The sequence below is a fragment of the Eubalaena glacialis genome, chromosome 5, assembly GCF_028564815.1.
Source record: "Eubalaena glacialis isolate mEubGla1 chromosome 5, mEubGla1.1.hap2.+ XY, whole genome shotgun sequence".
Taxonomy (NCBI): Eukaryota; Metazoa; Chordata; class Mammalia; order Artiodactyla; family Balaenidae; genus Eubalaena; species Eubalaena glacialis.
This window is the reverse complement of record NC_083720.1, coordinates 154,605,663-154,631,295: the sequence shown is the minus strand read 5'-3', so window position 1 is coordinate 154,631,295 and position 25,633 is coordinate 154,605,663. Positions and strand designations below refer to the sequence as shown.

The 25,633-nt window shown below is 38.1% G+C and overlaps 1 protein-coding gene across 3 annotated transcripts in view; it reads left to right on the top strand.

Annotated features, from left to right (window-relative positions):
- The first annotated feature begins 6,699 nt into the window (after positions 1-6,699).
- GRIA2 (glutamate ionotropic receptor AMPA type subunit 2) overlaps positions 6,700-25,633 on the top strand; it is a 171,236-nt gene continuing 152,302 nt past the window's right edge. For 2 of the 3 annotated variants that reach the window (XM_061191775.1, XM_061191776.1), the window contains exons 1-2: positions 6,787-6,874; positions 7,430-7,570. In XM_061191775.1, the coding sequence (XP_061047758.1) occupies positions 6,787-6,874; positions 7,430-7,570 (229 nt within the window). Of the gene's footprint in view, positions 6,875-7,429; positions 7,571-25,633 lie in introns of all 3 variants that reach the window. The other variant, XM_061191777.1, reaches the window with a different exon arrangement.

The window sequence follows — 25,633 nt, the reverse complement described above, 5'->3', positions numbered from 1 at the left end:
AACATCATAAAGGCCATATATGACAAGCCCACATCTAACATCATACTCAATGGTGAAAAGCTGAAAGCTTTTTCTCTAAGATCAGGAACAAGACAGGGATGCCCACTCTCACCATTTCTATTCAGCATAGAACTGGGAATCCTAGCCTGAGCAATTAAGTAAGAAAAAGAAATAAAAGACATCCAAATTGGAAAGGAAGAAGTAAAATTGTCTCTCTTTGCAGATGACAAGTTACTGTATATAGCAAACCCTAAAGACTTCACCAAAAAACTGTTAGAACTAATAAACTCAGTAAAGTGTCAGAATACAAAATCAACATACAAAAATCAGCTGCATTTCTGTACACCAACAATGAACTATCCGAAAAAGAAATTGAGAACACAATACATTTACAATAGCATCAAAAAGAGTAAAATACTCTACTCTACACTGAATACTCTACAATATTGATGAAAGAAATTGAAGAAGACCCAAATAAATGGAAAGTTATTCTGCATTTATGGATAGAAGAATTAATATTGCCAAAATGTCCATACTACTCAAAGCCATCTACAGAGTCAGTGCAATCCCTATCAAAATTCCAATAGCATTTTTCACAGAAATAGAAAAAAAAAATCCTAAAATTTGTATGAAATCACAAAAGACCACAAATAGCCAAAACAATTTCGAAAAAGAAGAAATAAGCTAGAGGCAGACTCTCTGCTTTCAAACTATATTACAAGGCTTTAGAAACCAAAACAGTGTGTTATTGACATTAAAAACAGACAGATAGATCCATGGAACAGAATAGAGAAATAAACCCATGTATATATGACAAATTAGTTTTTGATAAAGGAGCCAAGATTATACAATGAGGAAATGATAGTTTCTTCAATAAATGGTGTTGAGAAAACCAGATTGTCACATGCAAAAGAATGAAATTGGACCCCAATTTTACACCATACACCAAAATCAACTCAAAATGAATTAAAGACTTGAACATAGAACCTGAAACCATAAAAATCCTAGAAGAAAACATAGGGGGTAAGCCCCCTGACATGGGTCTTGGCAATGATTTTTTTTTGGATTTGACACCAAAAGTGAAAATAAACCATTAGGCTTACATCAAACTAAAAAGCTTCTGTGCATCAAAGAAAACCATCAACAGAATGAAAAGGCAACCTATGGAATGGCAGAAAATATTTGCAATTCTTATATTTGATAAGGGGTCATATCTGAAATATATAAGGAATTTATCACAGTAGCATAAAAACAAATAACTTGAATTAAAAATGGGCAAAGGAACTGAATAGACATTTTTCCAAAGAAGACACACAAATGGCCAACTGGTACATGAAAAGGTGCTCAATATCATTAATTATCAAAAAGATGCAAATCAAAAATCACAATGAGATATTACTTCTCCTTTCAGGATGGCTATTATTAAAAAGACAAGAGATAGCAAGTGCTGGCAAGGATGCAGAGAAAAGTGAATTACTGTACACTGTTGGTGGGAATGCAAGTTGGTGCGGTCACTATGGAAAACAATATGGAGTTTCCTCAAGAAATTAAAAATAGAACTACCATATGATCCAGCAATCCCACCTCTGGGTTATACCCAAAGGAAATGAAACCAACATCTCAAAGAGATATCTGTACTCCTATGTTCACTGCAGCATTATTCATAATAGTCAAGGTATGGAAACAACCTAAATCTCTGTCAATGCATGAATTGATCAAGAAAATGTGATATATATATAATATATATATTATATACTATGTATATTATATATATAATATATATAAAAATATTCCACTGTGGAATATTATTCAGCCTCAATATGCATGGACCTGCAGGGCATTATGCTAAGTGAAATAAGCCAGGCAGGGAAGATAAATACTGCATGATGTCACTTATATGTGAAATTAAAAAAAAAGTCATACTTACAGAAACAGAGAATAGAAAAGTGGTTGCCTGAGGTGGGGGGCAGGGAAGGGAGAAGTTGGTAAAAGGGTTCAAACTTTCAGGTGTAAGGTGAATAAGGTTTGAGGATCTAATGTATAACACGGTGACTATTGTTGATAACACCACATTGTATAATTGAAATTTAGTAAGCGAATAGAACTGAAATGTTCCTACAAACAAACAAGGGTAAAACTGTGAGGCAATGAATGTGTTAATTAACTTGATGGGGATAATCCTTGCACGATGTATATGTGTATTAAATAATCACATTTTATACTTTACTTTCTATTTTGTCAATTATACTTTAATAAAGCTAAAAAATAAAAAAAAAAAGTTCTCTTTACCTACATCTCAACGTTCATCTGGTTAACCTCTACTTGACTCCATTTAGGTGTCAGCCTTTAGTGATTTTCCTCTGCCCTGAGCTCCAAGATATAATGTGCATAATAAGTTTTGTTTTTGCCTTGTTATATTTCTTAATCATATGCCTATTTATTTCATTTCTTATTGCCTTTCTCACATGGTCCTAACCATTTACTTACTTGAATGAAGTCTGGAAACTTCTTGAGGAAAGCTTCTGTTGTACCCATGTTTTATCCACTGTTACGTCAAGCTCATTATTTAGAATATCCTTGTCCCATTTAATTTGTCGAATTAAGTAATGGATTGAAACACTTTTCCAATAAATATTTCTGCTATAGGATTGCTATTAATTGGGGTAAAATTAATTAAAATCCATGTAATCAGAGCCCCTAAAGAAACCAAAATGAAAACTTCACTTATTCTTTCTATTTTTGGACTTCATTCTAAGTTCATTTTAAAAAATATACAAAAGCTTAACTTTAGATATATGTTTTGAGTCATATAAATTGATCTTATTCAATCAATGATCAAGTGTGTCACAAAAGAAAAGAATAATCAATATTGTCTCAATATGAATAACTATTTAGATTAATATTATTCTTTATCTTAATTAAAGAACTGAAACTCCCCGGAATGAATATCTCTTTCTATTTACTGTCCTGAGTGATTAAAATCCTCGTGTTTTTTCTTCTATTTTTTTATTTTCTCTGTCTCAGCCAATAATGTCTCAAGTTTGGAACCTGGCTTCCTTCTGCAGGCTCTGCTACCCTTGCTGTCTCCTGCCGAAAGGGGCATGGAGCCACCTTCTTTTTTAATGCTAAGTTGCATCCAAGCCTTTCCGATAGCCTACGTGTTCACAGTTCCAGAGGATCAACAGGAAGGCAGGTGATGATCTTCACCTTATTGAGACTTCATCACGGGAAACTATGGCATTGACATTTGTAATCCAATTTTGGTAACGAATTCAGCTAAAATATGCTCTACCAGTCATTTCAAAGCTGTCACCCCCCCGCCCCTGTCCCACCCCCTCACACACATAATGACTTTCCTTAATGCTTTTTCATTACGGAACACAAATTAAAACTTCACAGAATATGTACGCATATATAAAATCCTAAGCATTGCAAACCAGATTTAAAAAGAAAATTATTATTTCCTATATTGAAACAAAGACTGAGTAAAACAGAAATGAAAATTTTATGTATAATGTTTATTTCTAGCCTTAATGCTAAAATTATATTTAAACATACACACAAAACAGCAACAGTAAAAGCGACCAAGCAAACGAACAAATGACAGAATGGATAATATTTTTATTTCTTCCATTTTTACTGTAATTTATCCTTGCTTCAGAAACCCTTACGTTTTAGATAATTACCAAAATTGAACAGCAGAGGGCAGAAAATAGCAAACTGTTTCTTTGAGCACACTTTTCTATTCAATTGCAGTCCTGGTAGTTTTGAAATTTTCAAATTTGAGTTTATTATTGATCAATATGAGGTATTTTCTTGAAACAGAGTTTCTAAGCATTAAAAATACATTGCAGTATTTTTCATTTATTTGCATAACCACTTCCTTCAGCCAATTTAAATTTATCCCATTGATACTGACAGTATTCTATGCCTGAAAAATGTTATGTAATAAATGTTAGAGTGAATTTGAAAAAGTTCCATGAATGATAATATAAGTACAGTGATGCTAATACTGCAGGAGATGTATCTATATATGATGCAAAAGGTACATGCCTTGTGAAAGACACATTAACAGAAAAACAGTTGAATTACAAGTCATGCCTACTAAAATTATTTCCATTTTATGCTTGAATTATAATTGGTCACTAAACAGTAATACTTGCCTTGAGTTATTACATATTATTTACTAGGAAAGATGCTTCTATGATTCAGCAAATTCTTATTTTATATTGTTTGTTTTTATAGAATGTAATTCAGTCAATTTTGAGTCCATCTTTTTCCCTGACTTTAAAATAGATTAAGATGAAAATAGTTTTTAAAAAGTCCTCTTTAAAAAAAAATTAATTTACATTGACCCATACTTCAACCATGACCAATTCTCCACATTTAACTTTTTTTCTCTCTCTCTTCTTTCATTCCTAGTTACTTGGCATGAAGTTGAAGTTTTTCTTGTGGAAAAAAATTGAATGAAGAAAAAATATGGCTGAAAAAAGTATTTTTTATTTTGCCCTGAGCTGTTATTCATTCTTTTACACATTAAAAATATTTTAGAGAATAATTCAAATCATTTTGGTGCCTTACATCACAACTAGTGATTGAATAGATGATGTATTTAATTATTGTTTATAGTGTAAATTTGGATATATATTTATGTCTTCCTTACCATTTTTATTCTTTTTTAATTTTTTAAAAGGCTAAATGCATTTTGACTCACAACACCTGTTATATGCAGAAAAGTGTTTATTAATGGACTAAAATAAATTCTTGGTGATAAAATTGGAAGGTATTTTTACCTGTAGTATAATTGATAATGGATATTTTAATATCAATTAATAATTGATTAATGGATATTTTTACTTCCTGGCTTAGGAAAACATACCGAAAATCAAAAACAGGGAAAGACCATGATTTGAAATCAGGATTACGGGATTAGAGAGCCATAGAGGCCGCTTTGCTCATGTTTCTCATTTTTAAAAAAATCGAGGCCCAAAGTGTTTAAGGGTCAAGTATGAGACCCTGCAGTCAACAAGGAGGCTGTTCGAATGACACTAATGGGACGAGTGCAGAGGAAAGCAGCACGATAGACTAGCTCTTGGCGTTCTGACATATTACCAGGCTAGCCTTCCGTAGCGTGGGCTCCGATCTCCTGCCTTCTGGAAACAGTCACTTGTACTCAGTCGTCCTTGACTGCTTTGTTTAAACCGCAAAAGCCATAGACGGAGTGAGGAATTTCTGCCACAGCAGGTCCCAGGCATGAGTTTGGCAGGCAGTGTGAGGCCCGTAAGTTCCCACGGGGAAGTCCAGGCTTCCATCCTGCCCACCAACCCCCTCCCCACAAACTTTTAATCCCTAGCCTCATCTTTCTTCTCCAGTGGCCTCCAGTTCGCGGGTTCAAAGCGGTGAGAGCTTAGTTTACCTTCTTTGGGCGGTGATATTTTCAAAACTCACGACCAAAACGCGATGGAGCAGCCTGTTTCTAACGCAGTCTCTGGGAAAGCGTGTGCAGCTCAGCGGCCTCGCAAGACTTGCTTTTAATTGCGTTACCCTACGAAGCTTTCCTTGAAACGGAGTCTTCTGCTTTCAAGCTGTGTAAAGACAGACTTCTAAGGAGCCAAGACTACACATGTCTCTACGACGGTGGGGGGGGGGGGTAAGAGGGGGGAAGTCTGCAGTGAAAGCTGCGAGAGGGACCCGCACGCAGCAGGCTGGGCACAGTGTAAAGATGGGGTTTCCATGCAAAGTATTTCAAAGGTTCAGTCTTGATCTTCTCCGGTGCGGCTTTGGCCTTCAAAGATAGACCTCGGGGTTTTCCCTGGATCCCGGCTACCTCCCATTTAGCTAAAGTTGACCGTTTTGGAACCCCTCCTCATGGGTGTTTTGTTCGCTCGCTTGCTTTCCTGGTGGATCAGGGGCGGTGGGGGGCAGCGCTTCCCTATTGCCAGGTGGGCTGTACGGGCTCTGGCAGATACAAATCGGAATTGCTTGTATCGTACGGCAGCAGGGCCTGGTGAGAGAACGCCTCGCCGCCAGCAGCACGGAGCCACTCGGCTTCGCACGGCAGCCGGAAACGGGCTTTGCCGCGTTCGGTCGGGGCTGGAGCAGCTCCCGGCGCCGCAGCTGCCGCGGCGGCACAAAGGTAGCAACGCGCCGCGCGGGCGGGAGAGGGGGCGCTGTCCGCGGTGCTGAAAGGCGAGCGCCGGTGGGCGCGACAGCTCGCGAGACCCGAGGTCTCGCCCGGGGGCCGCGGCGGCCCGACTCCGAGCCGCGCTCCCAGCTCCGTGCGCGCGACGCCGGGGTGCGCGGGGCGCGCAGGGGGAGGAGCGCCCCGGCCGCCCGCCCGCCCCCCGCGACTCGCGCACGCGCGCCGGGCCCGTCTCTGGGACTCGCGTGCGTGCGTGTGTGTGTGTGCGCGTGTGTGTGTGCGCGCGCGCGCGCGTGAGAGCGGGGAGAGGGAGAAGCGCGCGAGGGTGAGTGTGTGAGTGCATGGGCGCGTGCTGCGTGTGCCGAGGCGCTGGGACCACAGCGGCAGCCTGCTGGAAGCTGCATCCAGCCAGTCTCCGGACTTCGCGAGCGGGGACCGGGCGCAGGGCGGCAGCCACCCGCAGGACCTGGGAAACAGGGCTTCCTCTGCCGCCACTTCGGGTTTCTAGCAGCTCGGTGCTACATCGCTGTCTCAAAATGCAGAGGATCTAATTTGCCGAGGAGAACGGCCAAAGAAGGAAGAGGAGGAAAAGGGGGGGGGGAAAAAAGAAAGGGTATTTTGTGGATGCTCTACTTTTCTTGGAAATGCAAAAGATTATGCATATATCTGTCCTCCTTTCTCCTGTTTTGTGGGGACTGATTTTTGGTGTCTCTTCTAACAGCATACAGATAGGTAGGTACCCTTTGTGCTCTGCTTTTGAATTGTGCATAATTTGGTGGTAATCTTTGTTCACGGTGGACAAATTAATTCATGTCATGTAGACTTATGTCATACGTTGACTGCATTCCAGGTTTAAACTGCCTGGAATATATATGTTTTTCTTAGGATGAGGCAAAGGCAGAAGACTATGCCTCTGATACAAGAGAGGGAAAGGGCTTCTCGTTAATGACCCCCAGATTTTTATTCCTTCTGCCGTCACAGCATCTTCCCGTTTGTTCAGCTTCTGTAGGGGTCTGAATGCTCAGCTTGTGATCACTAGGAAGGGAGGACATTTCTGGCCACCCACCTTGCCCTCGGGCCCCCCTGTGCCTTGACCCTCGGCCTAGGATGCTGCCCCCCCCCCCGCACACGCACACGCGCACACACACCGGCTCCCGGGTCCGTGGATGTGTTTATTCGGCCTGCTAGTGTGAACGAGGGGCTCCGGGGCAGTCGGGCGCTAGCGGGCTCCCCTGCTTTCCGCCGGGCGCTGACACTGTCCTCCCGCTTGGTGTTTGTTCTTTGCAGGGGGGCTGTTTCCCAGGGGCGCCGATCAGGAATACAGTGCATTTCGGGTAGGGATGGTTCAGTTCTCCACTTCGGAGTTCAGACTGACACCCCACATCGACAATTTGGAGGTAGCCAACAGCTTCGCAGTCACCAATGCTTGTGAGTAAGGAATATTCATGCCCTTTAGGGGGGCCGCACGCGGAGAGCGGGCTGGTGTGTGTGTGTGAGAGCGTGTGTGTTCCTGCGTGTCAGTGTCGGGGCGCAGTGACTGCACGCGCGCGTGCGTGTGGCAGCGTCGGGGGAAGGTGTCGGCGATCGCGGGGACCCCCGCTGGCTGGGGCCTGGGGGCGGTGAAGAGCCGGCGAAAGGCGGCGGAGAGTGTGCGCCCTGGGGCTCGGGTGGGGTGGGTGTCGGAGGTGAGGGGGCGTCCTTGGGTGCGGGGCTCCCGGCGTAGCTGGAGTCTTCGAGGCGAGCCCTCCACCCCTGCGCCCCGCGAGCACGCGGTGCCCCGGGGCGCGCCGTCGGGCTGCTGGGTAGACGCCACGGCCCCGGGTTGGAATCCGCCGGCCCCGCTCGGGGTCCCCGTGCGGACCCCGTGAGCCTGTATGCTCCCCCGAGACGGGACACGTCGTCACAGCGGCCCCGCAGTGCGCTCGGCACCCGAGGCCCCCCGAGGGGCGCGGCGCGGCTGACGCAGGCCGGGGATCGCGGTCCCGGGAGCTGCGGCCCGAGCGTGCCCGGGGCGCCGCGGGCCCTCGCCGGCCGGGGCGCTTGTTCGCAGGTCGCGGGGCTCCCGCCGAGGCAGCGGGAGGAGAAGGACCCGAAAGCGGCGGGATGCGCCGAGCTCGGAAGCTGGAGAAGCCGCCGACCAGCCATTTTAGCCTCCGCAGCCATCCTGCTATTCCCGGCGCGGCGCGCGGTGTCCGGACACCGGCCGCGGAGCTCCGTCCAGGCCTCAGAGTGTGGGACCCAAGCAATTAAGTCCCCGCGCGGTTCCGTGGGAAGGCCGGCGGGCCCGGGTCCAGGCGCGGCCGCCCCGGACCCCCTGCCCTCTGCCAGCGGCTGGCATCCTTTCCTGCCGGCTGGGTTGCGGGGACTCTTTCCGGACTTGACGTTCTCAGTGTTTATTGCACAGTTGACAGTTTCGCGGGGGGACTTGCAGATGGCCCCCCTCCCACTCTGGCTACCTGCAAAGGAGCCAGAGGGACATGACCGCAGAGAAAGCCCGACCGCGGGGTCCCCACGTTAGACAGGCAGCTGGTGGCCGTCCCCTGCTCCGTGATAAGCCTTAATCGTAGAGCCCAGGGGTTAGCTTGACTGTAGTGTCCGAAACAGCATCCGCTAGGTTTGAAGCTCCCATCCACCGAATGAATGAAGGAATGAAACCACTGCCTTTGACCGATAGAGCAGGGGTCGTCATCATGGTCCTGTTAGATGCTTAGAAGTCAACTGTTCATGAAAACCTGTTTCAGAAGATTTCAGTGTTGTGTGTTTTCTTCACATGTTGGTTCTAAGTGAGAAAAGGTGGGGAGGAGAGAGAGAGAGAGAGAGAGAGAGAGGCTTAAGTGGATTTGCAGTTTAAAAAAAACTCCATAGAAGAATATAATAATATATATCTTGGAAAATTTATATATATATGTATGTATACAAAGAAACCGGCTGTAGTTTAATTTTTGAAGGCTTTTATGCTTGGCCTGTTTACCTATCAAGTAAATTATTTTATAATTATTCATTTTATTTGATATCAGGTTTCCGGTTTTTTTTTTTTTCCCCTGAATTGTGAGTTTGACACACAATGGTGCTAAGTATCTGACTGTATGTAATTGTATACTAGTGTGAAAATGCTGTGGAAAGTAATGAACCTAAGGCAAGATGATTATTGGAAGGATCTAGATATTTTAAACAAGGTGAAAAGAATTTGAAAATGGTCAGTGACAGAGAAGTTCACTCATTGGTGAAGATCATGCCAGGGCCTGGCTGAGAGCACAGGAGATAGGTCCCCTGAAAGCAATGAATATGTCTTCATTCCAAATGCTGAATGACTGTGCTGGGCCTTTGTAAAGACTAAAAATAATGGTTAGGTAAGGTTAGGTGACTAGTTTAGGTCCTCAGTCTCAATATTTTTGGATAGATTTATTTAATATAAATTTTATTGAAATAAGATATGCAGGCAGAAACTGTACATATATTAAACACATATATAAATCCATACATTTCCACAGAATGAGTACATCCATGTAATAAGAGATAGATTTCATTTAAAAAGAAAACCACACAATTTAATTCGCTTGACCACAATTCTGAGAAAATGGGAAAGTCAGATCTTCATTTTGCACAGATTTTTTTGTTGTTGTTTTTCTTAGAAAATGGAGCTAAAGTAAAAAGTTACATGTCTCCAGGTCCCAAATTTTCTCCTCCATGGATTATTCTAGGACACTAAAACAGATTATGGTGAGGAACTGAATGCATTTTCAAGTTTCCGACCCGGGAATTCAGAGCCATGTTCTCTGCAACTCCCGTGTTATAAGTAGTCTTACTGATTGCTGAGCAGAACTAGTTGAGGCCCTGGTACAGAAGAGAGACTCATTGAATAGAATTTTCTGGAGCTGACATTAACTCGTCGACCAGGCACTCAATTTCTTCATTCCTTTGGGAATTTTGCAATCTAGAGTTTGCAAAATGAAATGAAGTGTTTGTATCCTTTTTTTTTTTTCTCCCAAGAGCAATAGAAAATGTAAAATTAGTTTACCTCTTTTCAGAGGGAGAGAGAGAGAGAGATGCTTGTATAAACTACGCTCACAAAGTTAGCAGTCAAGAAATGAATAGAGATCTCTAATATCAAATTTATTAAGATGAGTCTTGATTACTTAAATCGTGCTCAAGGCTTTTTCTCCTTAGCCTTTGTTTCCTTGTCTTCTCAGTCAGGGGAATCCATGATTCTTTCCTATATGAAGTGGAAGCAGCAGTGTCAAATATGTTGATAGAAACCCAACCGACTTTCTTCCATTTCCTCCAGAAATCTAAGGAATTCTGCTTCTTAACTCCAGTATTAAAATGTGTATCATCAATCAGTGTTCATAAAGTAGCTTGTCCTTCCTCCGAGTTAAACCATAAAAATCCCATAGGGTAAATTTAACCCTAAATGTAACGTATAAATGTAATATATTAAGAAAGTAGAGTTGTAAACCTTAATAATATAATTTCAAAATAGAAAAGATATTAGTCTGCTAATTTAGTTGTATTCCTGAGATGGAGGGTCTTCTTTGGAACTGCTGAGGCCGATGGGGCTTTCAGGGTCCAGCAGGATCCATGGAATGGGTTAAAGTTATGCAAACGAAATGAAGTCATTATATTGTGAACTGGGTAAGTGACTGTGCAAGCTCTGAACTCCCTGCCACTCCCTCTTTCACAGTCACAGTGGGAATAATGGAAGGACCTACTTGTTCCCATTTGTTTCCATGGGTACCTGAGGAAATAAAGACAGATTTCCAATTGCTTACTTTCTCCTTTTATTTTCTCCTCCCTCCCCACTTCCTTTCCTCCTTCTTTCTTATTAGCTAGAGAGCCTACTAAGGTGAGTTTTTTTTTTTTCCCTGAAGGTTGCTTAAACATAAGACTTCAATATGAGAAAATCCATGAAATCAGAAAAATAAATAAATTAGCATCTGATGTTCAACAGTTGAATCAGTAATGGGCCTCAAGAATTCTTTCCTTCCTTCCTTCCCCCCTGCCCCCTTCAGCCTTTGCTGAGCGTCTTCTAGATGTCACAGAATAAATGAATGCTGTTCCTATAGTAATTCATTTTTTCCTAACCTTTCCCCTCAATGCTCTTTCAAATAGTTTTCAAATCCTTATTGGCCTGGACGCCTTTCCTGTGCACTGTCTGCTGGGTCTTGTCTAAGAAGTTTAGTCTGAGGATGTGGAGATATTCTAGTAGTTTTTCTACGAAAGCAATTTATTACAGTAACTCAACACTTTTGTGAAAATAATAAATGTGATATTGGCATATGTGTATACACCACATATTGTGTATAGGTTAACAAAATCAACAGCAGGTTTTAGGCGAATACTACGTATGTTTGCATTCTAAAAAGTTTTAATAAAGTTTAATGTACTATTTACTATTTGTTTTAGTAAATGTGTTTTATTTTAAACAAAATAAAGCTGTCTAAAAGGGCTATGAACATGAGTATTTGATCACATAGGGCTTTGGAATTAAAAATATTAAATAGTAAATGTCCTCTTCAAAATCTTTCCTATTTTTTACTGAAAGACTTTGACAAATAGCTATTAAGCTACTTAAAAATAATTTAATAGTTTCATATTTCAATTTCATAACAATAAATTATAAAAATATTAAATTTCAAGAAACAGCAGATAAAATCTACTTCTCCTCTAAGCCAGCAGATGGAGATGTTGGAGAAATACTGTTCTTTTGTAAAACTGCTCAGCAAACTGCCTTCTGAAGCAACGGAAACCCATTCATTTAGAGAGATGGACGAAATATGTGTAAATGGCATCTATTTTGGAAAAACTCACTTAAAATGATGTGTTTGAAAAATAACTCCGAATGCCTTTTAAAAAGAGTGCCTTCGATTTTATTTTTAAAATAGATTATCTTCAGTCTTCTTGTGAATTTGATTTGGAAAGAAATTCAGGAACATCATTGATTATAAATGCTCTTGGACAAGAGAGAATTCTAAAAGTAAACTTTTTCCTTGGAGAAAGAATCAAGGCTTTTTAACTTTGACTCTTCAGATCTTATTTATTTACTTATTTTATGGGAGTAGAGTTGATTTACAATGTCATGTTAGTTTCAGGTGTACAGCAAAGCGATTCAGATATATATATATATATTAAGTTTTCCTTTATAGATTACTGCAAAATATTGAGTAGAGTTCCCTGTGCTATCCAGTAGGTCCTTCAGATATTATTTTAAGGTATATTTCTTATCATTGAATTTTAGTCATGAATTATTGAGATTGTGTATCTGTGTTCATCACATTAATTGGTGCTTGCTAAACCTTTATTACACTTTGCATGAATTTGTGTGTGTGTGTGTATATATAATTATATTATAATTATAGATTGTGAGTAATTATAGATTGGCTGGGCTATCATGTTTTGTCATTTTGTCGAGGTAATTACGAGAGCCTGGAGTCACCCACTTTAATGTATGGAAAAATTTCATAAAACCAGAATCAACTTGGATGCCCTTAAGCAATTATGAGAATTTGTGGTGTGAAGAAAACTGGGGACAAATGTACCAGAACACAATACCTTACAACCTGGGGTGTAAAACTTCGATTATAAGCAATTGGAAGTTACAAAGAATGAAGTAGCTCTTAATACATGAGAATAATTAATTTATCATTGGATTTTTTGTAGTTAAGCTTTCATACTCCATGTATATCACGAGAGAATTTCAAGAAAAGACATTATACCAAACAGAAATCAAAGAATGGCTTTGGTTGAAATATTCTATTTAGGATGTGAGAAACTGAGTATTTAAATAAAGATTACTGTATGAAGCTATAGAAGCTTCATAGTAACAGGGATTTATTCCTGTGCTATTCCTTTTTGAGGTCTCGCAGACTTCAACCTGCTGATTCAAGAGGTTTCCCTTTCATGTCAAGCCTTTAAAGTGATGGGGTCATTGCACCTTGACATTAGGACCATAAAATGCTGATTCATGCCAGAGCCCAGATTCTCTCGGAATCTCTTCCAAAAACACTTACACTTTCAGACGTTCTGGAGTCCTGACAATGTTAAGGAAGGCTGTAGAGGACCGGTTGTTTCCTGGTTATTCCATCAGGTGTTGCCTTATGGTTGACTTCAAAGAGTGTGGGCTGTTTTCCCTCTTCTTCCTCTGTTCTCCTCCTTCTCCTCCCTTTTAAAAAAAGTCAGTGAAAGAGCTTAATCTGCAGAGCGGATGCTATTACAGGAACTAAACTTAAATTGAAATAGATTTTTTTTTTTTTTTTAGGTAAGCAGAGGATATACTCCACAGAGCTAAAATCTTGTATTAGATTTAAACATTTTATTGGGATGTTAGTGGCCACTGGGTAAATTATATTTTTCGTCTTTAACTGAATTCTACTGAAGATTCCCCAGACATGATTAAAATCCTAGCTCTTTTATTCTGGCAATTTTCATTCAAATTTTCTGAGGTTTTCTCTAATGTTCTGAATAACTCATTGCCAAACGTCTTAAGTAACTATGCCTCGTCAATACAATAGGAAAATTAGTTGTTGAATTCAAGGTTACCCACGATTGTTTTTCGAATCTCAGAATCACCCACGATTTAAAAATTTTCCAAAACTAAAAGGTTTCTCAAAGCAGGTTTCACTAATTTGGGAGAAAAATGAATGTGATTCTTACAGAGGTGTCCATTAGTAGTCTAATACCTATTATTTTTGGTTACTATTCAGTTTAAAGTATTTTGTCATTTTTGATAATGTTAATTTATAGAATGAAGACATTTAAAAATTAACGTGGAGAATGAAAACATGCCTTTCTTAAAGGCAGGGTCATGCCACTGCTGGCTTTGTATCCGTCACGATTTTTTATCTATTACACAGACTGCATATAGCAGAATTTCTTGTTATAGAATTATACTTGTTAAAGTCAGAATTTTGCACTTAAGCTACTTTTGGATTTCAGAAGAAACAATTTATTTGGTAAAATCTGCCTCCGATCCTATTTAGATAGAGGTGTGATACATTTTTCATTTTCATCTACAACTTAGATATGTTCAATGTTATTATATTTATCCCTAAAGCTACATTGCTCTATGTTAAAATGCTTTGCTGAAATAAATGCTGTTGGGGTGATGCAGAAGCCGTGTTGCAGTGGTTAGCATACAGGGAATCCTTTCTCTGGGCCCTGAGGACTATGGGTGTGCCCGGCTTCCATTTTTGTTTTGGACTTTCCACAAAAAGTGACTGTTCATATACCTTGAATAGCCACAAAATTGTCTTATCTCTCCCCAACCCCCCATCCCCAGGATATTATATACCACAATTTTCTGTGAATTCCTTCATTTTTTATTTAAATTAAAAAAAACTCCAATATTTATTTTATTTTATTTTAAATTAATTTTTACTGGAGTATAGTTGATTTACAGTGTTGTGTTAGTTTCTGCTGTACAACAAAGTGAATCAGTTATACATATACATGTATCCACTCTTTTTAAAATTCTTTTCCCATATAGGCCATTACAGAGTATTGAGTAGAGTTCCCTGTGCTATACAGTAGGTCCTTATTAGTTATCTGTTTCATATATAGTAGTGTGTATATGTCAATCCCAATCTCCCAATTTATTCCTCCCTACCTCCTTTCCCCATTGGTAACCATAGCAAAATTTTTACAAAGCATGGAATTACAAAAATATATATTTTTTAGAGATATTTGAGAATGAGAAATTTATAGACACAGTTTCTTACAGACCAGTTGCTTTAATATTTGCACTAATGGGTGTGATTCTTTTATATGCATGCCTTTTTTTCTTTTTTGTATTGGCAGTTTATCCTTAGAATTTGTTTTCCAGTAATTTAGCTATTTTTATCCTATTGATAGTTTGCTTCAGCAAAAATAAAACCCAACTTGCAATTATAGTTTTATTTTTCATATGTTAATTAACATAATATTGCAAAACATCATCCAAAATGCTTGGTACTAATGTGTAGCTTAAGGTTAAAGACAGTTTTAAAATGTAGAACCTTGACAATTGTAAGAGTCTTCAACTGAATAGAACAAGTAGGTTTGGGAGATAAGAAGGGTTCATTATAGGAGGGGATTTATGAGGAGATAGTTTCTTAGATTGTTTTACTTTTCACCTCAACATTTCTTAAAGAAATGACATATACCCGTCACAGTTTTACTATTTAAATTGTTATTCAGAATTTTACTTTTTAGTTATGTTATGTTAATATCTACATTATTTTCCTGATTTTATTTTAGTATGTACGGTATGAGCCCAAACGGAATTGAATTGAGAAGTGCCTGAATTCTAGTTTGTCTACAGTCCTCTGAACAGGGCATCATTATTTCTACTGAGCTGTTTACCCTTTGTGTAAAGTTAATTTCAAACTATAAATACTATGGTATTCACTTTATGCTGCTCTGATACTTGTACTCTGATCAAATTTCAGAACCTCAGAAGGTGTCCCTTCAATGCAAATATTTTTCGTCTAATCTTTATAAAAACCCAGTGATATGATTGAAGTGATAGAAATATGTGTATATAAACTGAGTGTATCTATGCTTATTATGAAAACATAGAGAAGTGTTACCTAATTCTTCATCGCTACAACGTAATATGGCCTTCGTCAATCATTTCTAACTTCAGCATAAAATTAATTGAAGCTCATGTTATATAATTTGGTAAAAAAAAAGGTTTTCTCATCCCCTAAACCTTTTGCAGCTGATACTAAGACTTTGCATTAAAATACTCTTTCAGAATTAGTATTCAGTTTACAATTTCCCTTGCATAAGTATTGGGTCCACTGCAGTAAGAATATGTCAGCAATATGTGATTATGTATTTTTTTATTGTTTATGCAAGAATAAAAGGATAGAATGAGCATTTTGAAATAATTATTTTCACGCCAAAAGGAAAAAAAAATTCCTTTGTTGTAGATTGAAATTGCAAGATTTCTTAATGTGTCAGAAGGGGACCGTGGACAAACAGGACAAATTCCAAGAGGCAGTGTAACTTGGTGTACTAGGCAGAGGAGTTGGAATTCGGAACTGGGAATTTTTTCCTTTTCTCTCTCTTTCTGTTTAAGCTTCTGGTTGACCTGGTGTTTGCTTAGTTTGCACGTCTGCAGTCAGGCTTCTACAGTAACATTGAGCTACTGTAAAACAGTGAATTCTTTTTTTTTAAAATTTTTTTAAAATTAATTAATTAATTATTTATGGCTGTGTTGGGTCTTCGTTTCTGTGCGAGGGCTTTCTCTAGTTGCGGCAAGCGGGGGCCACTCTTCATCGCGGTGCGCGGGCCTCTCACTGTCGCGGCCTCTCTTGTTGCGGAGCACAGGCTCCAGATGCGCAGGCTCAGCAGTTGTGGCTCACGGACCCAGTTGCTCCGCGGCATGTGGGATCCTCCCAGACCAGGGCTCGAACCCGTGTCCCCTGCATTGGCAGGCAGATTCTCAACCACTGTGCCACCAGGGAAGCCCAAAACAGTGAATTCTTATCATAATATTACTTTTGATAGATAGAATTTGATAGATACTATTAACTACTTCCAGGGGGAGAAAAGAAAGAAAAGAAACGTTCTGGATCCCTCATAGGCAAAAACATCACTTTCAGGCACTTTATTATTCTAGGCTGGTAAAAAAGTCGTTCTTGTTAATTATGAGGTAAAACACTGACTGAAAAGTTTCAGAAAACGTTGTAGCTAAAAATATGTAATTTGGAACATGCTACTAGGGTTTGAATTTATGAGAGTCATAATAAACTTTATCTCCTGCTTGGGGTTCCTGATATGTTTTAGCAACTCAACAACTGATAAATGCTAATAGGGCTTATCAGCAGAACACAGAAAAATTTGTCTTTTAGTTTTATCTGGTGGTGATTTATTCTCCTTTTTTTAACATCTAGATAATGGTCCTAACAATCCTAGATATATTTTAAAATATGTTAGCATGTCTTACAAGAATATTTAACAAAATTAATGATAATTCTTGAATGATATATAGGGTTTTTTGTCATTGAAGTTAGTCACGCAAAAAATTATTGAAGCGCAATTTGGGACTGAAACGCAGAACACAATGAGTAGTTTCAATCTGAAGAATAAAGATTGTAAGGTGTAGGGGGGTCAGCTTAGTCCATATATTGAGGAGTATTGTCATCTACAGTTTAGTGGCACTAATTTGGAACATTTTAAACGTATTCCTCGAAGGTTTCGTGTAAGCTGTTTATTGTGAATTGCAGATATTGCAAAGGACTGCCTGTTTTCAATAATCCAGCTACCACAGAAGTAGCTCCTGGATTCTAGAATGGGAGGAGGGCTTCCCTTAAAAAAGTCTCTCCTCCTCGCAAGAATTTGGCAAGGAAAGTTCTAGAAGTGCCGATCTCCAGCCGTGGTGGGGAAAGTGTGTGTTTGCTAGTTTTTCTAGAGAGATACACTTCAATTTAGGGCATGAGTTTCTTCTTTATTCATATCTTATCTTGTGCTTGGGAGGAATTGAAAGATTTCAATCTCATTTTCAGTTTGTGTATGAAATGGAGATATTGAGCTTTGTAATTCGTGAGCACTTTCACAGTTTGTAGCTTTATTCGTTTTATCAGTTTTTAAGTTTTTACTAGTTTACAGTGTTATTATTAATTTCCATCTGGAGAGGAAATTTTAGGAACAGAGGCAACAATTCAGAGGAAATATCAAGGAACAGTAGCGTTTCAGTTTTTTTCTTTATCTCTCAGAACACAGACAAGTCAAGAATTGTCATCTTAATGATAAATGCGCAAGTGTTTTGTCTACAAAAATAAAAGATGTTGATCCTTTGCAGTTTGCAGCCATGGTGTCCTGGGACACAGAAGAGCATTAGTTGAGTCTGAACTTGGAACGGAATTCTGGTCCTACTGTTAGATGTGTGACATCAGACAAGTTGTTTAGCGCAGCTAAGTCTCCGTTTCCACCTTTGTAAAAGGGAATCATACATTATAGGATTATTTTGAAGATGGAGAATAGGCGTAAAAGACTGTGTTTGGCACATCTAAGTGCATGGAAGTTAGTGGGCCTGTTATCACTTTCTGTGTTGAAATCTTTGGATGGTTTTGATAAGCACTTGTTGAGGACAGAGAAAAATGCATTTCTAGTTTCTTGCTGGAATCTTTTTCTGCTCTTTGTATACCAGGGCAGGACTGCTGGGTGACAAAGAAGAGACTAACAAAACAAACCGCATAAGCCCCTTAAAGATATGTTTAGCACGCTAAAATAGGAGAATGGTTTTTAAAAGCCGAGATGCTGAAACTCAAGCAGTATCACCGTGTCGCATGTCACTTCCAGGAGGATGTTGAACAGTTTGGGCTCTTCATCCCCGGTGGGGCTTTCAAGCACATAATCAAGATAGCTACACACATTGTCTAACTGTGCACATTATAGACTCCTCATGGTTTATTTCACCTAATTAATTAAATTATATTTCTTTAAATGAAAAGCAGATGAGAGAACGCAAGCTTTAGAACCCGACAAATGTGGGTTTGAATATGATTAGGAGCTTTATGACACAAAGCGTGTGTTTTTCTCTTTTGTGGAATGAAGCTATTTCCTCATCATGCCTGATATTGTTATGGGGGGTTGAAATGAGAAAATAAGAGCCTTGATTAGTTTGTCACAAGTGACCCGAATATCCCCTTCTTCCCTGTACCCCAGCCTTTTACTGTGACCTAAACAGTGTGCTTGGAGAGGTGGAGGAAAATAAAATGGAAATTCTTGTCTTCAGAGAGCTTATATATTCGACAGCTTTATATTTATGCATAACTTTTGTCTTCTCAAAACACTTTCCTAGCTGTTTGGTCTTCACTGTAGCTCTGTACAGTTTATAGGATAAATGGAATTATTATTATACCCATTTCCAGGTGAGAAAACAAACTGGAGTTGTTCTAAGCAACTCTAAATTTGTGGAGGAACTTCTTTTAGAAAACACATCTTCTGCTTCCTGGGTCAGTTTTTTCACAGTGTCAGAGGGCAACGCAGCCAGTATATTAAAATGAGCAGGTGTGGTTTGAAATTACCGCTCCAACATTTACCAGTTGTGAGACTTTGTATATATCAGTTAAACTTTCTAATCCTGTTTCCTCCTCTGTAAAATGGGGGCTATTATAATACCTGCCTCATGAGGAAATTGTCAGATTCAAATGATAATCATTGCCCCATATAATACAGTGACTGATGCTGCTAATTTCAGTGATTTCCAATCCCCCCGAGGGCATATTAATTATATACACTTAGCTCCATGCTTTTAGAGGCATGGAAAGGAAGTAGCTAAGGAGATCTAACATAGCTCTCTGTGTAATTTTTAAATTAGTAAGCTTCTTTAATACAACCATTTGAGCTAATACTGGAGACTAGGGTTTTATTGTTGTCATTTTTAGAATACTGGTGAATGTGCATATTTACCAAGAATTTTAATGTGTTCTTGATCCCAAAACAGATAAACAGTAAGAGCTAAAAATCATGCATGAAGTAAAAAATGCAGATTTGGGTTATCGTTAAGTGTGAATATGTAATACTGTTCAGTTATCCGTTCCACCATCAGTACGTTTGAGCAAATGGAAATGATGGTGTCGTTGCCCATGACGAGGGTGACATTAGACACGGGACTGGCTCCTTATGGCTTCTTCCCTGTGGATCGGTCGTCTGCCTCTTACTGCATCCAAATCCATCACAGGATTCTCTTCTTTCTTTACCTTTCTAAAATTTTAGTAGATACCTGTTTAGTGCCAGTCTTTTAGGTAATGTCTCAGGTGACAAAGAACAAGATAAGGTTTCTGTATTGGAAATTATTCATGGGTGCAGAATTATTTTTAGGGCAAAAGTAGAAGTAGTTAATCCAGGTCAGCTACATGATTTTCGTATTATTTTAGAATGTAGAGTGTACTCATTGTTTCCAGATCATTTATAAGTATTATCGTATACCTTGGAACTAGATTTGGATCAAAGTGTCTTAAGAGCAGAAATGGTAATTATAAAAATTATGAAGAAAATATAAAAGAGGTAGAAGCTGAAAACTCATTGCTTGTCTACTGACTTAGAATATATTGTTGAAAAATGGGGCAACTAAATGAGGAACTAGTGATATTAACAGTGATGTGAATTGCAGATCTTTTGTAAACAATTTTAATTTTTGAATCAGATTTGGAGGTGATAATTTATATTTTATTTTGCAAGATTTTCCTTTTTTTTGGCTCCTCTGCCAGAAGTTCTTCAATTCAGTTTGAAATATCATAGACTACAGAAATTGCTGGGTAGTTTTACATAAATTAATTTGATGTTGACTAAATTATTTAATTATTATAAATACTATTTTAGTTTGTTACTGAAGAAGCAGGTTGCAAGTCTTACAATACTGTAATACGTTGTATAAAATATTAAAAATGTTGATGCATATAGCTATTATGAGTAGTCTAAAAGACACACCTGGCTAGTTCTCTTGTAATGTTAAAACAGATTTTATATGATCTAAATGATTATAATAACAGTTTGAAAATTTCAGGTGGCAAAATCTGGATTATCTGAAAAAAATTGAATCAGTTTTAACATGTAGAAGAAACATATAAAAGGATTAAAAATTTGTCAACAATAACATTTAGGTATTGTGGGTGATTTAAAACCTAAAACATGCAAAAATTAGAATTTAGATTCTTAAGGATTGTGTTTTGAGGTTTAAACATTATGAAGTAAGTAACTCAGTCATGTGGTAATTTTTAAACATTACAAAAGGGAATATAATAAATACTATCTATGTCTTTTCTCCCCCAATTCCGCTTCTCTCACGTAATCACCATCAATGGTTTCCAGAAATACTAGTGTCATAAATACACTGTTCTTTCCGTATCTTGATAATTTGCTATATTAACATAAACTGGAGACCTCTTTTATCTGCACAGTTTCCTCCTTTGGAGTTCCTGCATGGTATTCTGTTGTTATTTAGCCTGTCTTTTGTTGATGACTGTTTCCATCTTTTCCTGACTATATTAATAATGTGTGCCAGTGGGTTTGCAGAATAGATTTCTATGAGTGGAATGACTGAGTCAAAGGATGTTTGCATTTAAAATTTTGCTACATATTCAGAAAAGGTATGCGATTTACATTCCTACCTAGAGTGTAGGAGTATGCCTGCTTTCACCTACTCTCAGGACTAGTGTACAATATTACACTTGTTTAAGGTTTGCTATAGCTATTTCACTGCTTAGATTTACGACGATACATTTTGACTGAAGTTAAGCGTTTCTCACCACATTATTTGCATTTCTGTGTATGTGTGTGCATGTGCTTGCACTCAAGGGTCTGTTCATAGCTTTGCCCAGTTTTCTCTTGGGTTGTGGCTCTATTTATTATTTATCGATACAACATACATGAAAGTAACACCTACTTGTCATGAGTTGCCACTATTTTAGCCAGATGTTTTTAATTGAAGTATAGCTGATGTAGAATGTTGTGTTAAGTTCTGCTGTATAGAAAAGTGATTCGGTTATGCATATATATATACATTCTTTTTCTGATTCTTTTCCATGATGGTATATCACAGGGTATTGAATATAGTGCCCTGTGCTCTACAGTAGGACCTTGTTGTTTATCCATTCTATAAATACTAGTTTGCATCTGCTGACTCCAAACTCCGAGTCCGTCCCTCCCCAACTGCCTCCACCTTGGCAACCCCAGGTCTGTTCTCTATGTCTGTTGTTTTTCTTTTAACCTGTTCATGATTTTTTAAAACCATGATTTCTGTTTATAATTTTTAAGAATGCATATATTCTTAAATTTTCTTCAGTCAAATTTAGAAGTGGTTTATTTTATTGCTTCGGGATTTTTGTGCTTTGCTCAGAAAGACTTTTCCCACTCAGGGTGGTTTGAAGAAAAAGAACTGCCCATCCTTTTACTTAATACCCATCCTATTTTGGTTTCAAGATTCGAAACGTATCTTTCATCTGGATTTATTTGGGATAAATACTAAAATAGGTATACAGCCTTTTCTTTTCTTTCATAAGGTTAGCCAAATTTCACAGCATATTAAAAAAAATCCATTTTTTCCTCCTCAATTTGAAATGCCATCAGATACTCTTCTTGTGTAAATAGTTCCTCAGGGATTTCAAAACAAACAGGAAACCTACGCAGAAAATGAAATAAACAAGATTAAAACTCTATTACAGGCAAAGGAGTGTAAGTTATGCAAGGTACTTGTTTCCTCAGTAATGCTGTCCCTGTAAATTGTGGTTCTGTGTCACTGTGGTCTCAGATCAATAAAGAGGATGTCAGACCCTGAAGGTTCACTGAGCCCAGAGGGATAAATAAAGGATTGTGTTATGTTTCTGGCTTGCGTTACAGCACTAATGTCACTTAAATGGACTGCTGGTTTGCCTATTCTTTACCTATATCAAGGCTTAAGTAATGGATTATGATTATGACTTGGGTTTCGAATGTCCCTTTGAAGATAACTTAGTGTAACAATCCATATATGTTCACAAATAGAATATTAAAACCAGAGAATGCAGTTCATATGCAATAAAGGTAAAGGAATTCAGATGCTCGTGGTTTTATTAACTTACAGTTTCATCCTCAGTTTGTCTTAAAAACTAGTTATGTGGTCTCTCTAAAGCCAAATATCCAGCTATCTATGGTATAGATCTGATTTAAACTGGAATGCTAAATACAATACTAAATTGTTAATTTCATCAACGAATACTTTCAGTTTGCCTTATGGTGGATGGCATGCACTGTGTAGTTTTGGCCAAACATCAGGGAATTTATAAATCTTTAACAACTACATTTTGTGGAACTCTGAACTTAATGTGGCCCTGAAGTGCCTTTCCGTGATCATTAAAATGGAAAGATTTTAACTTTCGAGATAACAATTGTATAAAATGTATTTCATTCCGTTTCTTTAAGACTCTAGTCATCTGTTTATATTTTAATATCTTTTGGAGAATAGAAAAATGTTACGTGGATGAACATAAAACAATTACATAGGCAGAACTTCAGTGTTAATTTTTTATGCTAATACTTTAAACAAATTAAATATTTTCCTAACAATGGCTCAGTCTCACTCCTTACTCCACTCCTAAAGGCAAAGGAAAGTCAGAAAAAGCCATTTGGTGCCAGTGAACTAAAGATGCTGATGTACCCCTAAGGGGGGATGTAATGTAGTTCTGGTCCCACAGTGGAACAGGACAAAGGTGGACTGAACAGACAGATTTTTCTAAAGGACTCCATGGTACACAGACCCTGTTCTCTTTTAAGGGATGACTTCTGCTTTTCTTTTCTTTCTTTTTTTTTTCTTTTTTTGGCTGTACTTACACTTGCATCTAAATGGATATTAATATATGTCATAATAATTTTTTGTTTTGATTTTAAAAAACCTCAACGTTTGAATTAGCTTTCCATTTACTTTTAATTGTCTTTGGCAAATTCAGGTTTCAAAGCACTCTGTAATGATAGTTGTCCCTATTTCCATTCATTTTTATTTATCTCTAAGTTTTCTCAAGGCACTTGTACATCATAATGTTTCTCAGGTGAATCTAATTCAGGACACATTTATTTAAATCTTCCTCCAACATTAACATAAAAACTTTCTAAAGTTCTGATTAGAAAAATTTTCCTAATTATAAAAGTACTTATTGGGTGGAAAACTTGGAAAACACAAAAGAAAATAACAATCAACATTAATTTTACTCAAGAAGTAATCACTTGTTAATATTTACTAGTGTTCTTTTGTACTTAATGTCATACCTGAAACATTTTTGGATGGCAGTAAAGCCATTTATAAACTTAATTTTCATGGCTTAGTAATATTTATCCCCTAGCTTAATTAATCATCTCCTATTTTTATAGGTTGTTTTTGAATCCTTCTTTTATCCATTATAAAATATTGCTGCAAATGCAAATCTTCTGCATATGTATTTTCCCTCATTTCTGATGACTTAAGTATTATCACTGGATAAAAGGCCATGAAGCATTTAGTTAAGTATTTCTGGTAAACACTAAGGAAATCCATACCAATTTATAATCCTAGCAACAGTCTATAAAAAGTCTAATCTCACAGAACCTCAGCATCAGTGTTATTATTTTTAAACATCCTTATATATTTCATCACCAGAAGATCCTTTTTGTTATATAAAACAAGTTTTCATGTTTATTACACATTTATGTTTCTTTTTTCACAAATTGTTCATTACAATCTTGTACCCAAATTTCATTGCCATCTTGGTATTTTTTTCCCCATTGAGTTGCATAAGCTATTTAGTCAAGATCAGTGTGGGAGGGGAAGACGGGGCTAGGGAGTTACCCATCCAGCAGTTAAATGCTGTGGCCAGACAAGGACCAGGCCACTTCAGCATCCGTTTCATTGGGTAGAGCTATTCACATGACTGTGTCCAGCTCCAAGGCAGTGGAGACTAACTGTCCTTGGGTCCAGAGGAGGAGAACAGCATGTTGGAGAAGATTGTTAATGTCTACAATAACTGCGACCCCTTTGCCCATCAAAACCTACTTAATTTTTTGCCTGAGTTTATTATTGTTCCTTTCAATTTTGCCTAGGAATATTTTTCAAGTTTCAAAGATTTTTTTTTTTGGAATTTTTCCCCTCCAGTACACACATTTAAAACTCCTAATCACATAGAAAGACGAGAGTGGAAAACAATTTACCTCTCTCTCCTTACCTGTCTAGTCTTTCTCTAGAGATGACCACTTTTAACCATCTCTGTTATCCTGCTAGTGGTTAACTCTGTATTCATAACATGATTATACCATCAATTTTATATTGCTCTGTTTTTCATTATAGCTTGTATTAATATACTCGAAACCATACCTCTTATTTCAACAGTTACAGACGTTCTCTTGCAACTGCCTACCTTATGAGGTGATAACATTATTGAATCCAAATTGAGAATATTTACATTCTCCTCTGTGTTTATAATTGGCCTTACATACATATACTTTGTATATAAGTTCATTCTGAAAACTGGAAATTAAATAAGTATTATTTACATAATTATCTATAGCTATTTGAGTATTTTTCATTGCAGAGTGTTTTTTCTTTCCTGGATATTTGAATTTCCCAAATTTCCTCTTGCATGATGTGGCCTTAATACCTCTGTAGGCTCTTCCTATTGTGTATCTAGTTCATGAATTCTAGTTTTCCAGAGACTTCCTTCCATCTTCCTCATGCAGTCTGGACTGACTGCTCTGAATCCTCCTGTGGAGCTGACACCCTGGGATGGCACCGTCCTTCTGTGGTTGACCGTTCGTGTTTCTAACTCTTGGCTTATTTCTTCATACGCTAAATCCATTTTTCTTTATCATTTATAATAATTATTTTAAAACAATTTTCTAAAATAATGAAACTTCATAACTTCTCTCTCTCCCCCTCTCTCTCTCTCTCTCTCTCTCTCTATATATATATATATACACGCATACATAGATATATAAGCCTTGCTGGATACTTATTTCTAGGATAAAAATCACATTTTCTTAGAACTCAGAAGGAATCCTCCATAT